This window comes from Felis catus, chromosome A1 (assembly GCF_018350175.1).
Source record: "Felis catus isolate Fca126 chromosome A1, F.catus_Fca126_mat1.0, whole genome shotgun sequence".
Taxonomy (NCBI): Eukaryota; Metazoa; Chordata; class Mammalia; order Carnivora; family Felidae; genus Felis; species Felis catus.
In genome coordinates, this window is record NC_058368.1 from 204980682 (window position 1) to 205000410 (window position 19729).

Genomic DNA, 19729 nt, shown 5'->3' on the forward strand with positions numbered 1-19729 from the left:
AGGCCCCGCCCCTGAGATTTGGATTTAATTGGTGTGGTATGCACCAACCTGTTCTCATCACTGACTTCTGTTCTCCCAACACCTTTAATCAGCTTCTCTGACTACAACCTTCACACAGACCTCTACTCCCTCCCTCTCCTATCTACTTTATGCTTAACCAGCTTTGGCTTTGACTTTGACTCCTGGTTTGTCATTTCCATGGCTCCCGTGCTGCTGTCATCTTTCCATCATACCTCTCAGACAAAGCCCTAGGTCTAGATGATTCCACTTTCTCTGTACCTGGTGAACTGTGGAACACCTCCAGAAAGGGTCACATATTTTGTAATACTTTTAACAGTGGCACTACCATGAATTTGTGATCATCGACCCCAGTCCAGCCTTCAAGTAATGACTAGCAATCCTACTAAGCTTTACTAATTTATTCCCTTTTATGTTCTAGCTTTCTCTCTCCTCCTCAAACACCTGAAATTATCTCCTTTCTTTTCCAGTATGCCACCTCCTTCCTGTTTCACACTGACCTTCCAAAGCAGATAGAGGCCATAGAACACATAGAGACCACGGAATAGAAACGTCTTTAACTTTCAGCTACCACACCTCAACATCTGCACACATTCCTCCTCCTTCCTTCCCTGGACAGAAGGGCTAGCACCCTTTCTCCTCTCCAGTTACTCCCAAGCGCTCTGGATCTAACCACTCCTATGTTCTCAGGAACCTTACGTGATTAGGGTTCCACCCAACTGGCCTTCCCTATCAACGTTTAAACATACTCAAATCGCCCACCTTTATCAAACCCTCCCATAACTGTTTCCTTCTCCAGCTAAAGCTCTATCCTTTTGATTCCCTTGACAGTCAAATGTCTTGAGTTACCTTTATCCATTGTCTCCTTCCCTTTCCACCCACTCACCAAGACACTTCATTCTGGCCTCTGCCCCCATCACTGCACCCATGTACCTCTCCTTAAAGTCCTATAACATCCACTTTACTAATCTAAAGGACATGTGCAGGACTTTCACTTTTCCCTTTATCAGCATTTAAACTGTTTTCTGTCCTTGGCCTCTGAGAGCCAGGTAATCTCCTTAAAATGCAGACCTGATGGTGTCACACACCACCCCCCCCACCATGCTTCAAAACCTTCTATGGTTTTCTATTGCTTTTACGATAAATAAAGACTATAACACAGTCTGTAACACCATGTAAGATATAGTCCCTTCTTTGGCCCCTTCTTACATCATACTCCTTCCCTGCTCTGAACTCTGGGCTCCCTTACTGTTTTCTGTTCTCGAAAGTACCAGGTATCTTCTTGACTCCTGTTCCTTTGCCCAGATTGCTCTTCTGTCTTCCTCCTACTTCTACTCCTTTAGATTTTAAATATTTTCTTTTGAAAACCTTCCTCAACCACCAAGCCCCAAACAGATCAAATTCCCTTATACTTTTACTTCATATTACTTACAACAGGTTTTTTAAAAATGTTTATTTATTTATTTTGAGGGAGAGAGCGAGCACAAGTGAGGAAGGGGAAGAGAGAGAGAATCCCAAACAGGCTTCACGCTCAGCACAGACCCTGACACAAGGCTCGATCCCATGACCATGAGATCATGACTTGAGCCAAAATCAAGAGTCAGACACTGAATCAACTGAAACACCCAGGTGCCCCACACCAGTCTTTAATTTTTTAATTATACTTGTTTAATGTTTTTCTCCATCTTAGACCATGAACTCTAATAGAAAAGAGACTATTTCTTGGGGCGCCTGGGTGGCTTGGTTAGTTAAGCGTCCGACTTTGGCTCAGGTCATGATCTTGTGGTCCATGAGTTTGAGCCCCGCGTCGGGCTCTGTGCTGACAGCTCAGAGCCTGGAGCCTGTTTCAGATTCTGTGTCTCCCTCTCTCTCTGCCCCTCCCCTGTTCATGCTCTGTCTCTTCTCTGTCTCAAAAATAAACGCTAAAAAAAAAAATTTTTTTTTAAAAAAGAAAAGAGACTATTTCTGGGTTGCTTATTAAAGTATTCTAGCACCTAGTCCACTATTCTGGGCAAAGTGTAGATTAAATTAGTGAGTTTGTGAGTAGGTGAGCATACGAATGAATGTGTACTGGATTTTTACACTCAGGCTATCAGTATTCCTCTTTATCTCCCTCTGCAGCACAAACCCATGAATCAAGGTCAAGTATATACTATCAAGTCCAGTTGAATACAAAAAATGGTTTTGAGAACTCACGGTGCAAGCTGCATGGAGGAAAACACATTGAAAGAGAAAGACTAGGAGAGTCTGATCTATGTTTTCCAGCTTAGGCAAGGAAAAGGTAGCAGCTCTACCTTACTTTCATTCTGATTACCAAACAAGAACTAGCCGTATCTATTTCATGATGAATTCCTTAACTCACTTAAATTGCTTTGTAAATATACAAGAAAAAAATCACTTTCACATAATTTTTAAAGGCAAATCAAGTGGGATCTTTTGTAAGGACTTATAAAGCTTCAAGTTTAGGGGGCACCTGGGTGGCTCAGTTGGTTAAGCGTCTGACTTTGGCTCAGGTCATGATCTTGCATAAGTTTGAGCCCCACATTGGGCTCGCTACTATGAGCACAGAGCCTGCTTTGGATTCTCTGTCCTCCTCTCTCTGCCCCTCCCCTGCTCGTGCTCTGTCTCTCAAAAATAAACATAAAAAACCCCTCCAAATTCAGTACCTATGCATGTACTAAAACCAACACCAATGCACCTCCTTCCAGCTTTCAGAGTCCATCTTTAAATAAGTTTATAGTACTATATCCCAAAGTCTTATACAAATTCTTAATCTCAAGCTAAAAGATATTAATCAAAGTCCAAGTCATTTATTAAACTGCAAGTGGCCATAAAGCAGAATTCATGCAATTTGTCAGGCAGAGCAAATCAAGAAACTGCTTGACCTATGAGCTTTTAGGACCCTCTTTGAAAAGCTGGGTAAAATCACCAGGGAAGAGGTTAAAATTCAACTTTGCTTTATGTCCCTCTTTAAATCACGTAAAGTGCAAGCATGCTCCTGACAACTTAAGATTATGAGTGATAACTTATCAAACAAAACACTTCTTGAGTTTTCCCATGAGGATTTTTTGAAAGTTCAAAATGCTATCTTCAGCAATGTGGTTATTATTAATATCCTTCCTCTTTAAATCACGGATTTTTAAAGCAGTTGTCATTTTGATTACAAAATCCCAAATCCCAGGGAAATCATCGTAACTATTATGTTAATTGGGTATTAATATTCTACTAGTTATATTGAGTAGCATGTTTTTTCTGGAAAACTCCTCCTTGCTGTGTCAGTATTTCAAAATTTAAGATTCAAGGAAATTAAGACAATTTCTTTTTTAAAAAAGGTAAGGCAACGTTAGGCTGCCTTATTCTATTGCCACATAACAAATTAACCCAAAGCTTAGCAACTTAAAACAACAAACATTTATTATCTTGTAGTCTCAGGGCAGGGACCTGGAAGAGGTTTGGCTAGGTTGTTCTGCCTCAAAGACGTTCATGAGGTTGCAGTCAAGCTGTTGAGGGGAGGGGGCTACAGTCATTCTGTAGCTGGACTGGGTCTGAAGGCTCTACCTCCAAGGTCATTCCCATGGTGGTGGTCATCAAGATGCTTCAGTTTCATACTGGCTATCGGACTGGGGGTCTGAGCTCTTCAGTCCCCACTGGTTATGGGACTCCCTTACTGCCCTTCCATCTGGGTGTACCCATACGGCAGCTCAAGACATGGCCACAGGTTTCCCCCAGAGAGAATGATCCAAAAGACAGAGCAACTAAGACAGAAGCCACAATGCCTTTGAATGATCCAGTCTCTAAAGCTGCACATCTTCACTTCCATTCTATTCGTTAGAAATTAGTCATTGAGTCTAGCCCACATTCAAGGAGAGGAAACCTGGACTCCACCTCTAGAAATATCAAAAAATGTGTGAACGTTGTATTAAAACCATCACATAGTGGTGGCTAAAATGGTTGGAAGCACGGGAGTTAGAGTCAGAATTAGGAAGATCTGTTTGATTCTTGATTGTGCCACTTGCCAATGGTGAGTCCTTGCACAAATTACTTAACCTCCTAATGCCACAGTTCCACTAAATGTAGAATTCAGTGGATCATGGGGGTTTTGCATGGGATTAAACAATACAATATGAAAAAGAACTTTATAGAGCCCTGGGTCATAGTAACCACTTCCTTAATGCTGCCGACACAACAGTAACTGGTGAAGCCAACTGTTGTGTGCCCACTAAGTAGAGATTATGCAGTCCTTTACCCTATAGGAGCTTAGAGTTGAGAAGTTGGAAAGTAAATCTGAATGTGGACACAGAAAAGCTAATGTGATTTTTCATCTAGAAACCAAGGGACTGCCTACCAAGAGATAGAAAAGCAGTCCGTTCCGCATAAGGAACTCTACAATGGGATTTTAAAACCTTTTTGTTTGCTTGCTTTTTTTAAAGAGAGAGGCAGTTTCTTCAACTTAGAATTTCTCAGACGTGCTATGTGTAAAACAGATGGGCACACGGCCTCTTGCTCGGTTTGGAGGCCTGCAATGCAGCCAGCCTGGCCCTCTCTTCTGGAGCCCCCAGGGCCCCTAAGGGAGCTTGCTACAGCACAGTTTGCAAATCTGCACAAACAGATTTTGCCAGTAATTGCCCATACAAAGGATCGAAGGTCATGGTTTAAAACCATGCCAATTTAAAGTAGCCATTTAAGTAAAGAAAACAGTTTTGAGCATAGGTTCTGAAAGGTAATGGTTTTTCTCCTTTAAAAATGTCTAATGCTCTAAACATTAGAGTCTGAAGCGATTACCTTTCAGTCAATCCCTGTTTATTCCTTCTTCAAAAAAAAAAAAAAGTCCATTTTCACATGATTGTCCCTTTGTATCTTCTTGGAAGTTAGATTTCATAGTGAGCCAATAATTTGTGTTTTACATAGATTGTGTTATTAGATGCTAACTCTAGGCTTCCAAAACTTGTAATCAAAGTAAAAATAAATAAAAAACCTTAAAGCCTATTCTTTTCTGAATTTAGAATTAGAGGTTAGAGGAATCTCAGCATTGGTTAGTCTAGATACTCATGTTGTTTATTTTCCCAGAGTCAAAGCCCAAATAATTTATAGGAATTTTTCCTTCTGAATTTCATGTCCTGCACTCTAAGGCAACCAAGGCAAATTTTCGGTTGGGCCACTGCAAGTATAAAGATTAATCAAAGATTTCATTGAATGCTTCATATCCCTGAGGTAACACTTAAAAAAAAAACTATGAAAAGACTGAAAAATGGAGGTCAGCAACCCAAACTCAAATGCATTATAAAACAGTAAAATATTTTAATTATTACACAACATTAATGCCCTGCTCTTTAGAGATGCTTGCTTCTAAGACTGTTATTAGCCCTGTATCAAAACTTTGTCATTGATGTATGGGTGTCTTTCTGAAGAGCTCTGTGGTCAATGTATGTGTATACCAAGATGACAGGTTTTACAAATGTTAGGTGGGCTTTGAAAAAATTCACAGATTTCAGGTTGGCGCTTAACCCAGCTCACTTAGAAATATAGCATGCATCCACATCCACTGCAGTTTAGTAATACAGACTTGTTAAAGAGCACATGCCTAGCAAAAAGTCACCACAATGAGGTGTTGGGCAAGCAGAGAAAAATGGGGATAACTGAGTATAGTAGTAAGAGTGTAGGAGCCAAGGCAGGAGACGTTTTTCATCTCAGTGGTGTCATTTACCATTTCTGAAGAGCCCTGAGCAAGTAAGCCTAACAGTCTCAAGGCTATGCGACTCACAGCAGAATTAAGTGCAACACGCACATACAATGCTAGGCACATTGGAAGGACTCAGTCATGTCTGATTTAGGGGGTCCTGCTTCATATTTGATGATCAGGACACATGTGCAGAATCAAATTTCTTCCAAGTCATCACACTGTTATGAGTACTTCCTAGCTAACTGATGGAGGCTCAGTTACACATATGTCTATTGAGTAGACTTTTGCTCTTATTGTTGTTTTGATGTATTTGTTTTGTTTTCAAAACATAGCCTTGTCTCACAATGATGCTGGATGTCAACATCATTGTATTTTCACTCAGAGAAAGTGAGTAACCACCTAGTTACAAAGACTAGTTAATCACGAGAAGGCTCAAACAGTGTATGCACAGTATTTAAAAATTGTAAAATTGCAATGTGATATTATAAATTGAATCCTACAATACAAAAAGGCCATTAGCTGAAACAGAGAAAATACAAATAAAGTCTGGAGTTTAGTTAATAGCATTGTACTAATATTTGTTTCTTAGTTTTGATAACTAGACCATGATTATGGATGTCAACATGAGGGAAAACTGGACAAGGAATATATAGGAACTCTAATATTTTTCTTCACAGGTTTCTGTTAATCTGAAACTAGTCCAAACAAGAAGTGTATTTAAAAAAACACATGGTCTTATTCGGGGCAAGTTGCCTGTCCCTTCCCCAGCCAGATCCCCTCACCTCTACTACTTCCCACTGCCTAATGCCTAACTGCTGGCACCTGCATTTCTTCTCCTAAGGGTTCGCTTTTGCATCCGGAGACTGCTTTGTCCTCCCCAGAATTACTGATCAGGAACTAAGCCTGATGAAAGCTGGTTGGGGAATATTCAAACCTTTCACTGAGAGGGACTCTGAGATGTGTATTTTGCCTGGGCTCCCAGAATCTCTCTGGGAAGATCAAAAACTCCAGGGGCTGAAGGTATCTTGCTTCCTAATGCACCCTTTATTGGCTCCTTTCCCCTCCTTACTTCACTTTTCTAAATAAACTTTTACCTGAATCTTTATCTCATCGTCTGCTTCTGGGAGAAATCCAAAGCAAGACATTATTCCTAACTGTATTTGCTGATAAAGTGGCTACTACATGTATCAGTTCAAGGTAATTTACAGGGAGGTATTCTAGCTGTCCTGGATTATTTTTGGTCCCTGGAAGGCGCTCCTCACTCCATACCATGAGGAAAATCACCAAATTATAAACATGCTAGGAACTGGCACATGAAAGCTATACATTTTTGGATGTGTGAAAGAGATTTAAATATCTGGAAGAATGCTAACAAAAACTTCTCTTAACTACTAAAAGGCATTCATTTATTTATTCAACAAAAACTTCCGGAGGATGTTCTATAGGATATAAAGTGAACAAGACAAAAAAAGTTCCTACTATTAAGGAGTTTACATTTTTGTCAGTGGAAATGGACAAACAACAGGAAATCTAATAAACAAGATAGTATCAATAGTGATAAGTAATGTCAACACTAAACAGGGGCATATGATAGAATGACCTAGCTGGGGGAAGGTTACTCTATTAGATTGGGGTCAATGAGGTCCTGTCCTTTCTGAAAAGGTGACATTTGAGCTGGGGCCTGAATGACAAGAGAAAACCATTGTGAAGATAGATACACACACAGACACATACACACACACAGACACACACACACAGACACACACACACAGACACACACACAGACACACACACACACACACACACAGACACACACACACTGATTTTACTTTGTTGAAATGACCCCTTAACATATCACAAAATCAGGCCTGAAGAGTATAATGTCCCCTCCAAGTATATCTCTCTATCCCCATAAAATATAGACTGTGTGGTTACTAAAAAATAGGAGACTTACTTGTTAGACATGCATGTTAAAATATTTACATGTACAAATGAAAAAACACAAGATGTCTGGGGATTGCTTTAAAATAGTCAGGACCACGGTAGAAAGATGAAACAAGAAGAGCAAAATACTGATGACTCTGGAAGCTGAGGAATGGGTACCTGAGGCTCAAAATACTATTCTCATTATTTGGTATGTACTTAAAATTTCCCATAATCAAAAGTTTTTAAAACTAAAGCATATATTTGGGAAAGATGGAGAATTCCAAAGGTTATAGGAATCCCACTTCCCCAAATTTTCATCAGCAAATTAGGAGTTCAAGCCAATGGAATCATAAGGGTGTAAGGAAAACTTTTGACTTTGAAATGAGCAAGGAGATTACTGGATATCCTCTCAATGGAATGCTGAGGCCCCCAGGGATTAGCTGATCCTATGGAGATCAGAGCCTTTGTCTTTGACTATGCTGTTTTTCAGCTCTGAGGAGACAGAAGTTAACCTGTAGAAATCAGTCATAAAAATAATTTTTGTCCATACAGTGCAAGTCAGCTGTGTCCAGCGGAATGTAATTGATTACCGTCCTGTGGATAGATTGGATTTTGCAAATTCTCTTCAACATTCCTTTATATACATTTGTGGTTCTTTGAGTTCTCCTCTAAAATGGCTACACAATTATCTTTTTAAATTACTTCATTAATTAATATCTGTATCATTTTCCATCTGTTCACTTTATATCTGTATCATTTTACCCTTTTAGAGAATTATCTTTTAACAAAGAAAAACAATTTTAAAGTGTTCCAATAATGGGAAACTGTGTACCTATGTGTCAAAGTCTGCATATTTCCTCAAAGTCAAGGACTGAAACACTCTTAGGCTTTTGTGTGCATTCCTCCAGGCTCTTGTATCTTTCAGTGGACCACCATAGGCTGTTCTTTACCCAGAAAGGCCTTTTACCACAACACTACCACCCCAACTGGCCAACTTTCAATTGTCCCTGAACTTACAGACAGTATCACCTTGCCTGAGGAGGGTCTCCCAACACTGGTAGAGATCTCTCTGACAAACATATACATCCAGGAATAACTTTTAATATTGATTTTTAAAATCCAAATTTTATAAGCCACCAATAATCATCTGGATATAGGTTTTGTTTCTGTTGTACAGGAATAGTCTAGGCACACTGACAGTGCAGTCATGAGCAACTAACCTCTGGCCAGTAGTACTCTTCCGAAGGAGAGACGTTTCAATAGTTTAAACAAAAGAAACACTTCAAGGACTCATTAAAGCCCTAAATTTGGTGGAATGGGGAAAGGCGGAGGAAGCAAAAAAAAAAAAAAAAAAAAAAAAGCAGATACCAAGTGATCTTTATGGGTGAAGGTAGGAAGTCTCCTCTCTCCAAGTCTCTCAAAAGGGTGCTGCAGGGAATCTCTTTCTGCAGTGTCCAATATGAGTCGGGCATTGTTTTGACTCCTATAAACTACAACAGCTTCGTAAAGTAAGAATCACTATCCCCACTTTGCAGATAAAGCCGAGAGAGTTTAATGACCTTGCTGAGAGTTGCAAAGGTAGTAAATGGCAAAGCTGGATTCAGATCTCATCAGACAAGCCGGATTTATGGGATTCCAAAGCCTACTCCATGACCTTTCCAGAATTCCAACCTACCTTCAGGCTTTCACAGTGGTTGGCCCCTCAGAGGGCATCTGCCAGCCTAATTTACAGTGAAAAGAACTGCTGGTCAGGTGTCATTTGCCTCAGTTCACAACCTCCCCACTCAGGTGGTTAACACAGCTTAACTATCACCCTCACATATGAATGACAGAGGTAAACAACACCCTATTCCATGGGTAAAGTCCACATTTATGGGTGGGAATGTGGTATAGCAGAAAAAACCCTTGAAAGAATGCTAGAAGAACTGGGTTATAAACCTGTCACTATCACAGTGGAGTTTTAATCCTAGAGAAGTCTTGTCACTTCTCAGGGACTCCCACTTCCTCACCTATAAATAAAGCGAGGATGTTGCACTCAGTTTTCAACAGCGGTCTACTGGCATTTGAGGACATATAATTCTTCCTGGGGTATAAGGCTACCCCGGGCATTACAGAAATTTAGTGTCCTGACTCTGGGCACTAAAAAAAGCCTATAACTCTTTTTTAAGTTTTTATTTAAATGTCAGTTAACATACAGTGTAATATTAGTTTCACATGTACAATGTAGTGTTTCAACACTTCCATAAAACACCCGGTGCACAAGTGCCCTCTTTAATCCCCATCACCTATTTAGCCCATTCCCCCTGCCCGCCTCCCCTCTGGTGACCATCAGTTTGTTCATAGTTAAGAGTCGGTTTCTTGGTTTGTCTCACTCTCTTTTTCTCTCTCTATATATATCATAGTTTAAGTACTAATTCAGAAGCCACTTTGCCCATAAGTGCTTGCCCCGAATACTTCAGGCCAAACAAATCTCCTTTCTCTCAAAATAAATATAGCATTTATACCCTGTAACACAATTTTTCATTAAATTGTATAATTGTCTACTTAATCACACAACGGACATTATTAGTGTTGCCTTCCTAGCTTGAATGATAGGCCCCAGAGTCAAGGGTCATGTCTTATACTACTTTTATATTCTCCAGAGTGTCTAGCACATTCCTGGGAACACAGTAATGGCTCAATAAATATATGTCCTGTCTTTGATTTTTCAGTGATCCCAAAAATACCACTAGCTTGGCCAAACTTACATCCTGCAGGCTAATAAAAAAATTTATTTATTCAGCATCTTTTTCCCAAGTAATTTTCAAAGTATTTTTCAGATGACATTCCTAATTCTCACATACCCTACATGTACTATAAGGAATAAATAAAAGCAATGAAGTTTCAGGACAAAAGCAAAGAGAATTAAAATTTCATGCTCTTTGATGAGAGGCATTCTGAGAGCTGGCAAACTGGATATGTCTCCCAAGTCCTATTGATTCGCACAGAAAAACTCCAACACATCTCCATCTTGCTTCAAATATTAAAAACTTCTCGACACTGCCAAGGCCCTGAACAGGATCCGCCTGGGAAAGCTGGTCATCAAGTATGGGTGTTATCATTAACCTAAACAGAATAATACCAAATTTGCATTATGAGCTTAGATTCTAGTCATCACCTGACCTGTTCAATATCCCTTTGCCCCCAGCTCTCCACATCCTTCTTATCAACACTTCCATTTCTCTGGTTTACTACAAACTAAGGTCATCAAAAAATATTTATTAAACAACTGTTCTATGACAAGCAGAGCACGGTTTTGCCAATGTCTCTAAAGGAAATAAGATGCTATGCTGACTGCGAATATGAAAGAAATCATTCGCCTTTATTCCTGCTCCTCTTTCTTCAATCTTTCTGACATGCTAGGTATCAACGTGCTATGTTTTCTTCATTCCTCATCATCTTGCACAGGGACTCTGGTGTCCTCCTCTACCCCTAGGGGAAGAAGCCATGCAGAGGCTCTGTCTTCAGTATTCTTTCCATAATTCATCATTCACATATGTTGTGCCAGACTGTTTTTCACTCTGCTTTGCCAAATTGGGGTTTTCCGGGATAACAATAACATAGCTTGAAGGTGTCTAAAGAAGCCACAGAGACGGTGAATTAGAATCATATGCCATCATCCTGACCAAGGACAAAGGCTGCTTAACCAATGGCAATCAGAATTGGAAGTCTGACTAAAGTTAATCACCTGCCATCACCAAACTTGGTGTGAGCTGTTTACTGCATCACTTAGCACCTTTTGTTTCAATAAGCATCCCGGGGGAGAGCTACGGATGTCTATTTTGTACTAGTTACACTCTACTTTTTTTCTGACATGGCAACTCAAAGCAAAAAAAGATAGATATGATATTTGTTATGATAAAGTACACTTCTTAAGCAAGAAAAAAATGAATTTCTCTTTTGACCAATGACTTTATGATATATCTAATATATTCTAAAGGAACAGAGAGGGATACCTCTCCAAAGTTTTTAAAAAATATATTTTCACTGTTTTATATTATAAACAACTGAAGAAACAATCAAGGAGGAGTCACTATAGCAAATGTCTAGCATAGCAGGCTGTCCACCACAGGTAATTACAGAAAAGAACCTATTCAACTTGCAAAATCTTTTGATGTTCTAATACCGAATAAGGGCTTTATCAGGGTATTCTCTATCATCTGCCTCAAATCCCCATGAAATGAGCATCTTCACCAGGATACACTTTTCACTCAGAAGCCCAGCCAGCTGGAGATAGATTTGTTTATGTTTACACAAATTCACAATCTAGGAAGTGTAATTCATTGGGATTATAATGATATTATTCTAAAGAAAACTGACTGAAGTCTTGTCAATACCAAAAGAAGCAAGGCCTAATCAAAGCAGTAAACACATCTGGAAGTTTTAAGGACTCTGTAGAAGAAATTATCTATGATTTTGAAATGGAGTATTTGAAGGTGGGTTTAGATGCTAATTAAAAAGACACAGCCCAACAATTTCTGACAAAATCACAGACTTCTTATAAATCATTATTAAGTAAAATTGGTACCTGACCTAAGGCTTCATTGCCTATATTAAAAGGCAGCGAGAGGCACCAAAGAAAGATGTTGAAACTAAACCATGACTGTTTCTGTCACCCTTCTTTTTCTTTCTTTTTAAAAAAATATATTGGTGACATTTTACTTTTTTAAGAGAGAGCATGAGTGGGTGAGGGGTAGGAAGGGAGAGGGAAATGCAGAGGGAGAGGGAGGGAGGGAGAGAAGGAGAGAGAGGGAGAGAGAGGGAGAAGGAGAGGGGGACAGAGAGAGAGAGAGAGGGAGAGAAAGAGAGAATATCTTAAGCAGGCTCCACGCACAGAACCCCACTCAGGGCTTGATCCCATAACTGTGAGATCAGGACTTGAGTCGAAATCAAGAGTTGGACACTTAACCCACTGAGCCACCCAGGCACCCCATCATCCTTCTTTTGAGATTCTGGTACTCCTCATGGCAACAACAAACAAACAACAAAAGAACACAGTTTCAGAAAGATTTTCTGCATCAGACCTTGGTGAGCTGCTATGGCTCCAGAAAGCATAGCGTGATTATATTTTTATCTGTTTCCCTTAATTGATTAAAAATATTAATGGTGAAGGAATAAAATAAGCAAACGCTATTTCTCGATGCTTATATTGAAAATTATTGAGGCACCTAAGTGGCTCAGTCAGTTGAGCATCTGACTCTTGATTTCAGCTCAGGTCATGATCCCAGGGTCATGGGATCAAGCCCATGTTGGGCTCCACATTAAGCATGGAGCCTCCTTAGGATTCTCTCTCACCCTCCCTCTCCCCATGTCCCCTACTTGTGCTCTCTCTGAAAATAAAAAAAAAATTAATGAAAATTGTATCTTAAATAAGTGATATGAATTATAGCTCAACTATCCAAAGCATTCCACATTAATTACACTAATGCTCTTTCCACAGCTGCTGTGTTTACAAGCATTCGGCAAAGAACGGAAAAATATAAAAATGAATAAAATTTATTTCCTGTTTCGAGGAACCCTTCCTAGCAAGGAAGACAGATAATGAAAAAGTAGACCACGAAACTGAAAGCGAATGAAATAGGTGTTCTTAAAGAGTTTCAAGCAAAGTCCCAAAGGAGCTGAGAGAAAAGAGAAATTCAGTAATCAAATGAATTCAAATCATAGCCCTGTAAAGAACCCTAAGAAGGTATCTTGTTTATTCCTCATTTTTGTTGCTGTTGTCTGTTATTAATGTGTAAGAAATATGAAACCCAGGAAAGTTCAATAGTTTGCAAAAATCACATTGCCCATTTGAGGCACAGCTTGAAGGCACACAAGTTCCCGGACATCGAGTTTACTATTGTTTCATATTATGCCATCTTAAGCTGAGGGTTTCTTATACCAAAGTAGAACTTTGCGTTGGAAACTGCATGTCTAAGAACTTGTTGGGGATGTACTGCAATTTTTTGTTTGTTCATTTTTGCAGGAGGTTGGGGCTAAATAGGAGGTGGAGAGTTGTGAAATAAATTTTTGAGCTTTAAAAAAAGTATGTACTTTATCATTGGTTATTTCCTCCCTTTATAGGAGAACAAAATAAAGCAAAGAAGAAAATGTAATATAGATGGAGATCATAATTCAAGGGGCTTAGTGAGCAATCTCACTGCAAACACACACACACACACACACACACACACACACACACACACACACAAGGGGGACAGCATGAACAATTTTATTAAAGAGAACAAGGCTGCACTGGCCCCTTGTTCTGACAAAAGGTCAATGCACAAAGTAGGAGCTTCTGATAGGCCCAGATGTCAGCCTATATCACAGGTTGGTTTTCTCTCTTTGCCAAGAAAAATGGTTATTTTGTTCACACTCAGACTTGCTGAGAAAAACAACATTGTCATCATCATCAACCATAAACATTTCTTGCAAGAGGACAGAAGATTCTCAGCTGAGGCAGATTCTCAGCTGGTAGCAGGGGAAACATAACTTCCTTGGGAAGCCCCAGACAGATACATAAAAGGGAAATCAATCATGCCAGGCAGGTGTCTAATGTACAGTGCAATGCCATAAATGCTACAGAGGTTGTGTGGAAATACCTCAGCCCAGGATGGTAAGCATCGTAATTTTCACAGAAGAGAAGAGTGAGTCTCAGAGGAGCTAATCCGCACATTGGTGGTAAAGCTCAAATTCAAACTAGGGTCCAATGGGCCCCAAAGTACTTGCCTTTGAACCAGACCCTCTCCCCCTGTATATACCAGCTTTGCTTCCTTCCCCCAAGAAGGTTAGAACTTGGTAAGTGAAGACCATCAGAGCCTTTGTCTGACTTGGATCCAGACACACAGCAGGAGGGAGGAACCTTCCTTAGAACCGATGCAGTGATATACCTGCTTTGGACTTCTCTGCCACATCACAAGCCATTTACCTCCAGGGGAAGAAGAGGTTGCTGACTCAGTCATGTCCTGTATGTACATCTTAAATCCCAGTTGCCGAAGGAAGCATTTCTGTCAGTTGTACTTTTACCTCATTTAGGGCCAGATGGCATACGGTCTGACTTGGACAGAATGAGCCATGAGTAAATGCCTGATTACTAGTACTGACTCATGCTTGTGGAAGCAGACACAATAAGGTCCAGGAAAATAATACCTCGTAGTCCCTACCTGTCCATGATATGCAACTTCAATCTGCTTGTCTCCAGAACATTCTACGTCTGTTTGTTTTTTTTTTTTTTTTTTTTTTTTGGCTTGGTGTTCCTTGACAGGGAGAAATTAAGCAGCCATTTTCATTGCATGTAGAATTCTATACACCTGCACAGTAAGACACTTTCCATAGATTTATAGGAAGTTCAGGCATGAAAAGAAAATTTTTTTATTATTGAAGTACAGTTTAAAAATATTTTGAAACAATTATAATGTTTCGACTATGGATGACTAATAATCTGAAAAGACTAAATTGTTATCTTGTTTACAGGTTTGAAATTAGTGAACAGTGTAATGAGATGGCTAAAATAGTACATGAAGATTAACCTGCCTTAATGGATACAGAAAGTCTAGAACTAAGGATTTCATATCTGTGTTTGAGATGACAACCATGATGACGGGCAGCATAAATGCGGACTCTAGGGCATATTGGTCAGGGCAGGGAAGGGTGGGACCCCACTGTGGGTGAGAATAGCTGCAAGAATAAGCAAAAAAAAAAGGTATTCAGGAAGAAGGGGCATAATGTTTGTTTTCAAACACAGCACTTAAAAGGAAGAGAGATTAGATTCATTGTGTGTTGCTCCAGCAACTGAACAGTAGGTCAATAGGTAGAAGAAAATGTTGATTTAGTGCAAAGCAGAACTTTCTAAAAATGAATCTCTTCTAGAATGGACAGGCCAGTGGACAGAAGCAAGATTCCCCCCTCTGATTATTTTCAAGAAGAGGTGGGCTGGCCCACTTATAGAAAGGGCTACTGAAGTGGAAGTTCATCCCTATGATAGGTACCTCTGAAGTTGGCTCATACTCACCAACCATTTTATTGGGCACATCATTGATATTATATTGCCCAAGGTCCAAAAAAAAAAATGACTTGCTAAGAAGACATCCTACATTGTTTTGTTTACACAATGAACAGAGGGCTAACTCCAAAGCCTTACCAAACTTCAACTCATTTTTTTCCGTTTATTTACTTTTGAGAGAGAGAGAGAGAGCGTGCGTGCGCATGAGCGGGGGCAGGGAAGATAGAGAGGGAGACATAGGATCCAAAGTGGGCTCTGTACTGACAGCAGAGAACCTGAGGTGGGCTCAAACCCACTCTGGGAAATCATGACCTGAGCAGAGAGCTGAAGTCAAACACTTAACCGGCTGAGGCATCCAAGCACCCCAAACTTCAATTCTTATCTATTCAATATTCAGAAAGTGATTAGATGATTTGAAATCTCATATTATTTAAATAACTACCATAGAGATTAAAGAGTTTTCTCTTTTTTTAAAAAAAAAAAAGGGAGGGTTTTTATGGACATATGTAAACACACTAAGTTATTTTCATTACTGACATGTTTTTAATTGTTCTCTAAAACTAAACCAAGTCTCCATAATTGTGCAATTTATTAGCAGAATGACCAGAGAAGCTTAATCTTCAGGATAGCAGATTTAATCAATATAACCCATGCCTGTTTTTCTAAGTTAAGCAATTTGCTGTGCCACATTCTCACTGTATCACTCAGATTTATCTTTACATTAACAATGCTTACCAGCAGATAGCCAAAAAAGACTTGCCAAGTTGGACCAACTTCAAGGTTTGTTTCCATGCTGGGGTGTTTCATGCACTTGGCAGAAGCAGGCTGCAACTGGGGCTCCATTTATTACATTCTGCTATAAACATTATGTCCTGACCTAACAAGACACTGCACATGACAATCCCATAGGTTACCAAGCACCGTAAACATCTGTTAACACAAGCACCAGAGATAGCATGGAGAAGATGTCTAGTATCCATTCTAAGTGGTTTATGATGTGGAGTCTGCTGTTTACACACAAATAATCAAAAACACAACCCCAAATTCTGCCTAGAACAAATATTTGCAAGACAAAGTTATGCTCGGTTTGAAAAAAAAAATACACTGGAGTCATCACTTTGTCACTGCATTTACAGACTTTTATTTCACACCTTTGCCTATTAAGTGTTGGCTTTCCATGACATTCAGTAGACCTAAACTATAATTTCACTGTGATATATTTACTCCAAATGAAAAGCTGAATGTTGACTTACCAACTTTCCTTAGACTTATGTGAATCAAAAGTTTACAAGTGTGGAAGGAGATAAGGGATGGGTGGTGCTTAAACTCAAACGATGTTTTCCAAGGATCTCTGGGTGAAAACACATCCTTCCAGCTCCATCTAAAGTCCATCTGAAGAGAAACCAGAGACCCCCTTGAAATCTAACCTGGGAACACCAAGCTTTGCTTTTCTCAAAAGGAAACAAATCCCCAATCACAGAAAAGATGGAACCAACAGTCCTGTCTACTAAATTATTTTATTTTGTTTCTATCCAGCGTCTTAATTTCTGGAAAATGTTTCCTACTAGTTACCTCCAAGGTCTATATACCTTGGCACTCCAGAGAAAAGGATTTGCAGGGTGACCCAGGTGGAAACTAGCCTAGAACACCAATCGCTTAGGGCACAGCTGCCACAACATGTCTGAGGAGAGACGGGTGCCTTCCCAGGCACACATGCCAGGGATTCTAAAGGTAAACATCACGGAGACCATGTAGTCTCTGGACTGTGCACAGCAGCACCCCGGGAATCTCAGATCCACAGCTCCAAGTTGGGTCTGGGCCTCCAGGGTTCTGTGCCTACACATACACACGTCTTCGAACCCTCGTCCTCCTCTGCAAGTCTCCTGAGAGCTTCAGGAACCTTCACCTCTAGCCCTCAGCTCCTCAAAGGCAACGGGTTTAGTTAGTGTTTTAAAGTCCGTGGTATTTAAATCCTACGCAGGGTTGCGACTTCCCAACCCTCTGGCCTCCCGTTACCTTTCCCTGTCCCTTCCAAGGTCTCCTGGCTGCACAAACGGGCGGGCGGCACCTCTCTGGCCTCCTCCTCCCACCCTGCACACCCTACTGGCTCAGGCGCCGACACGCCTCCCCAGGCGCACACACACGCGCGCGCACACACAGTGCTCACGTACACCCATTCAGCACACGAACCCGGAGCCAAGTTACCAACTCCCGTAGCCCGGCCCGAGAAGGCGTCCCCCACTCCGGTTATATATAAAGCACTCGCCCCAAATTAGACTCCCCCACGCGCCCGGGAGTGGTGACCCTGCCCGGCACCCTGCACGCGCGGCCAGCACCCTCTCCCCTGACACGCCGCTACCCCACTCACCCGCAGCTCTCAAGATCCGGGCAGTTCTGTCAAAACTTTGAGCCTGGTTGATTTCATAACCACTAGTGTGTCCGGGGCTGGGGGTGCTCGGCTCGCCACGGTTTCCACCCACTCCAGCTCATGGGGACTGGTGGCAGTGACTCTACTGACCCCAGCTCCGCGGGTGCCAAAGCGTGGCTGCAGCCTGCACAAAGGCGCAGAGGGCGGTGCGCTTTGGGGAGGAGCGCACGGTGTCGAGGAGCACAGCCCGACGACCTCCCCTCTCCTCCCGTCGCGCCGCCAGGGACCTCTCTCCCCGCTCAGCAGCGGCAGCCTCAGCAGTTCCTGCCCCAGCACCGCTGATGATGTCAAATAGAAACACTCGCAAAACTTTTACGACTTCAACAAAACTGGCTTCGGAGGCAGCCCCTCCAGACACCGCAAACATCGGTCACAGCAGGCGCCAGCGTGGGATGGTTCGCCTGTGGCCCCCAACTCCCTGACGCCCCCCACCAACGTGCACACACACGCGCGCGCGCGCGCACACACACACACACACACACACACACACACACACACACACAGCGTGGATCGGGTTACGACAACCCACCAGCAGAAAACAACTTCGCGAGGAGGAGGGGAGCACAGCCAACCCCCAAGTCACCCGGAAAAAAATTACTCGTGTAAATACATAATCCAGACCCCCACTTTCATAAACAACTGGTGCCCCAGGGTCCACTCCCAGGTCCCCTGGCACAAAAGGGGGGAAAGAAGAGCCCGACTCCCTCAGCCCCCCTCCAGTACCTCCGAGCCTCGCCTCCGGATAGAGGGCGCGGGTTCGCTTCCGCGCTGGGGCCGAGGGCGCGGGGGCCTCCGGCCTGCGTGGCCCCAGCCCGGGGTCCCCGCCGCCGCTTCGGCTCAGCAGCAGCCGCCGCCGCCGTCGCCGCCGCTCCAGCAGCCGCCGCTGCCGCCGCCGCCGCTCCCTAGACCGCCTCCTCTTCCCATGGCTGCGCCCTGCTTGGCAGCTCGCGGGCTGTCAGGCTTGGGGAGGAGGAGGGGGCGGGGTGAAACGGGAAGGGAGGACGGGAGGGGATGGGTGGGAAACGGCGGCCGCCGCTCACCAGGGGTCACTCCTGGCCGGGCCTGCCGCCCCCGCGACCCGGGCTGCCGCCGCGAGGTGAAGCGGGAGTTCGGGGCGACCGGTTCGAGACCCGCTGCGGAGGCGCGGAGCGCCGTCCGGGCCAAGCATTCCGAGCAGCTGGGATGAAGCGTTCCCCGGCGAGGAGTTGGAGTTGGTGCGTGTCACTCTCTTCTGGGCTGCGCGGCTCCTCCTAGAGGAAAATATTGGTAGTTGCAGGACACTTCCTTCCTCTCCGCCCACCCCTGTTCCCAAAAAGAAGGCAGGACCTAAAAGAGCATGAAGTGCAGTCAACAAATTGAAAAGAACACTTACAGAAAAGTTAGCTCTCTGCAGGAATGGGAAAAAGACGAGCAGGATAGCTCGGAAAGCGTGATGAGCCAACCAAACATCGCCTCTCTCCACCTGCAACCAATTTCCAAACTCTTGCTTCCTGGGTAAAAAGATAGTTAAAAGTAGACAGGATCTTATTTTAGAGGTTAGAAAACAGAGACAGAGAGATGAGGTAATTTGCCAAAAACACAAGGCTTGTTAGGAGAGACGTCTGTCCCGAAGCCAGAGCACGGGGCTACAGGGTGTCCGGACACAGGCCTCAGC

At 42.3% G+C, this 19729-nt stretch overlaps 1 protein-coding gene across 7 annotated transcripts in view; it reads right to left on the reverse strand.

Annotated features, from left to right (window-relative positions):
* GHR (growth hormone receptor) overlaps positions 1–19230 on the reverse strand; it is a 272519-nt gene extending 253289 nt beyond the window's left edge. For 2 of the 7 annotated variants that reach the window (XM_045037581.1, XM_045037571.1), the window contains exon 1: positions 18016–18372. Coding sequence is in view for 1 of the 7 variants with exons in the window: in XM_045037560.1 (XP_044893495.1) it covers positions 16901–17039 (139 nt within the window). In the remaining 6 variants the exon portion in view is untranslated. Of the gene's footprint in view, positions 1–16900; positions 17040–18015; positions 18373–18798; positions 18924–19115 lie in introns of those variants that run through there. The other 5 variants (XM_045037560.1, XM_045037576.1, XM_023238718.2 and 2 more) reach the window with 5 other exon arrangements.
* Between the last annotated feature and the right edge of the window lie 499 nt (positions 19231–19729).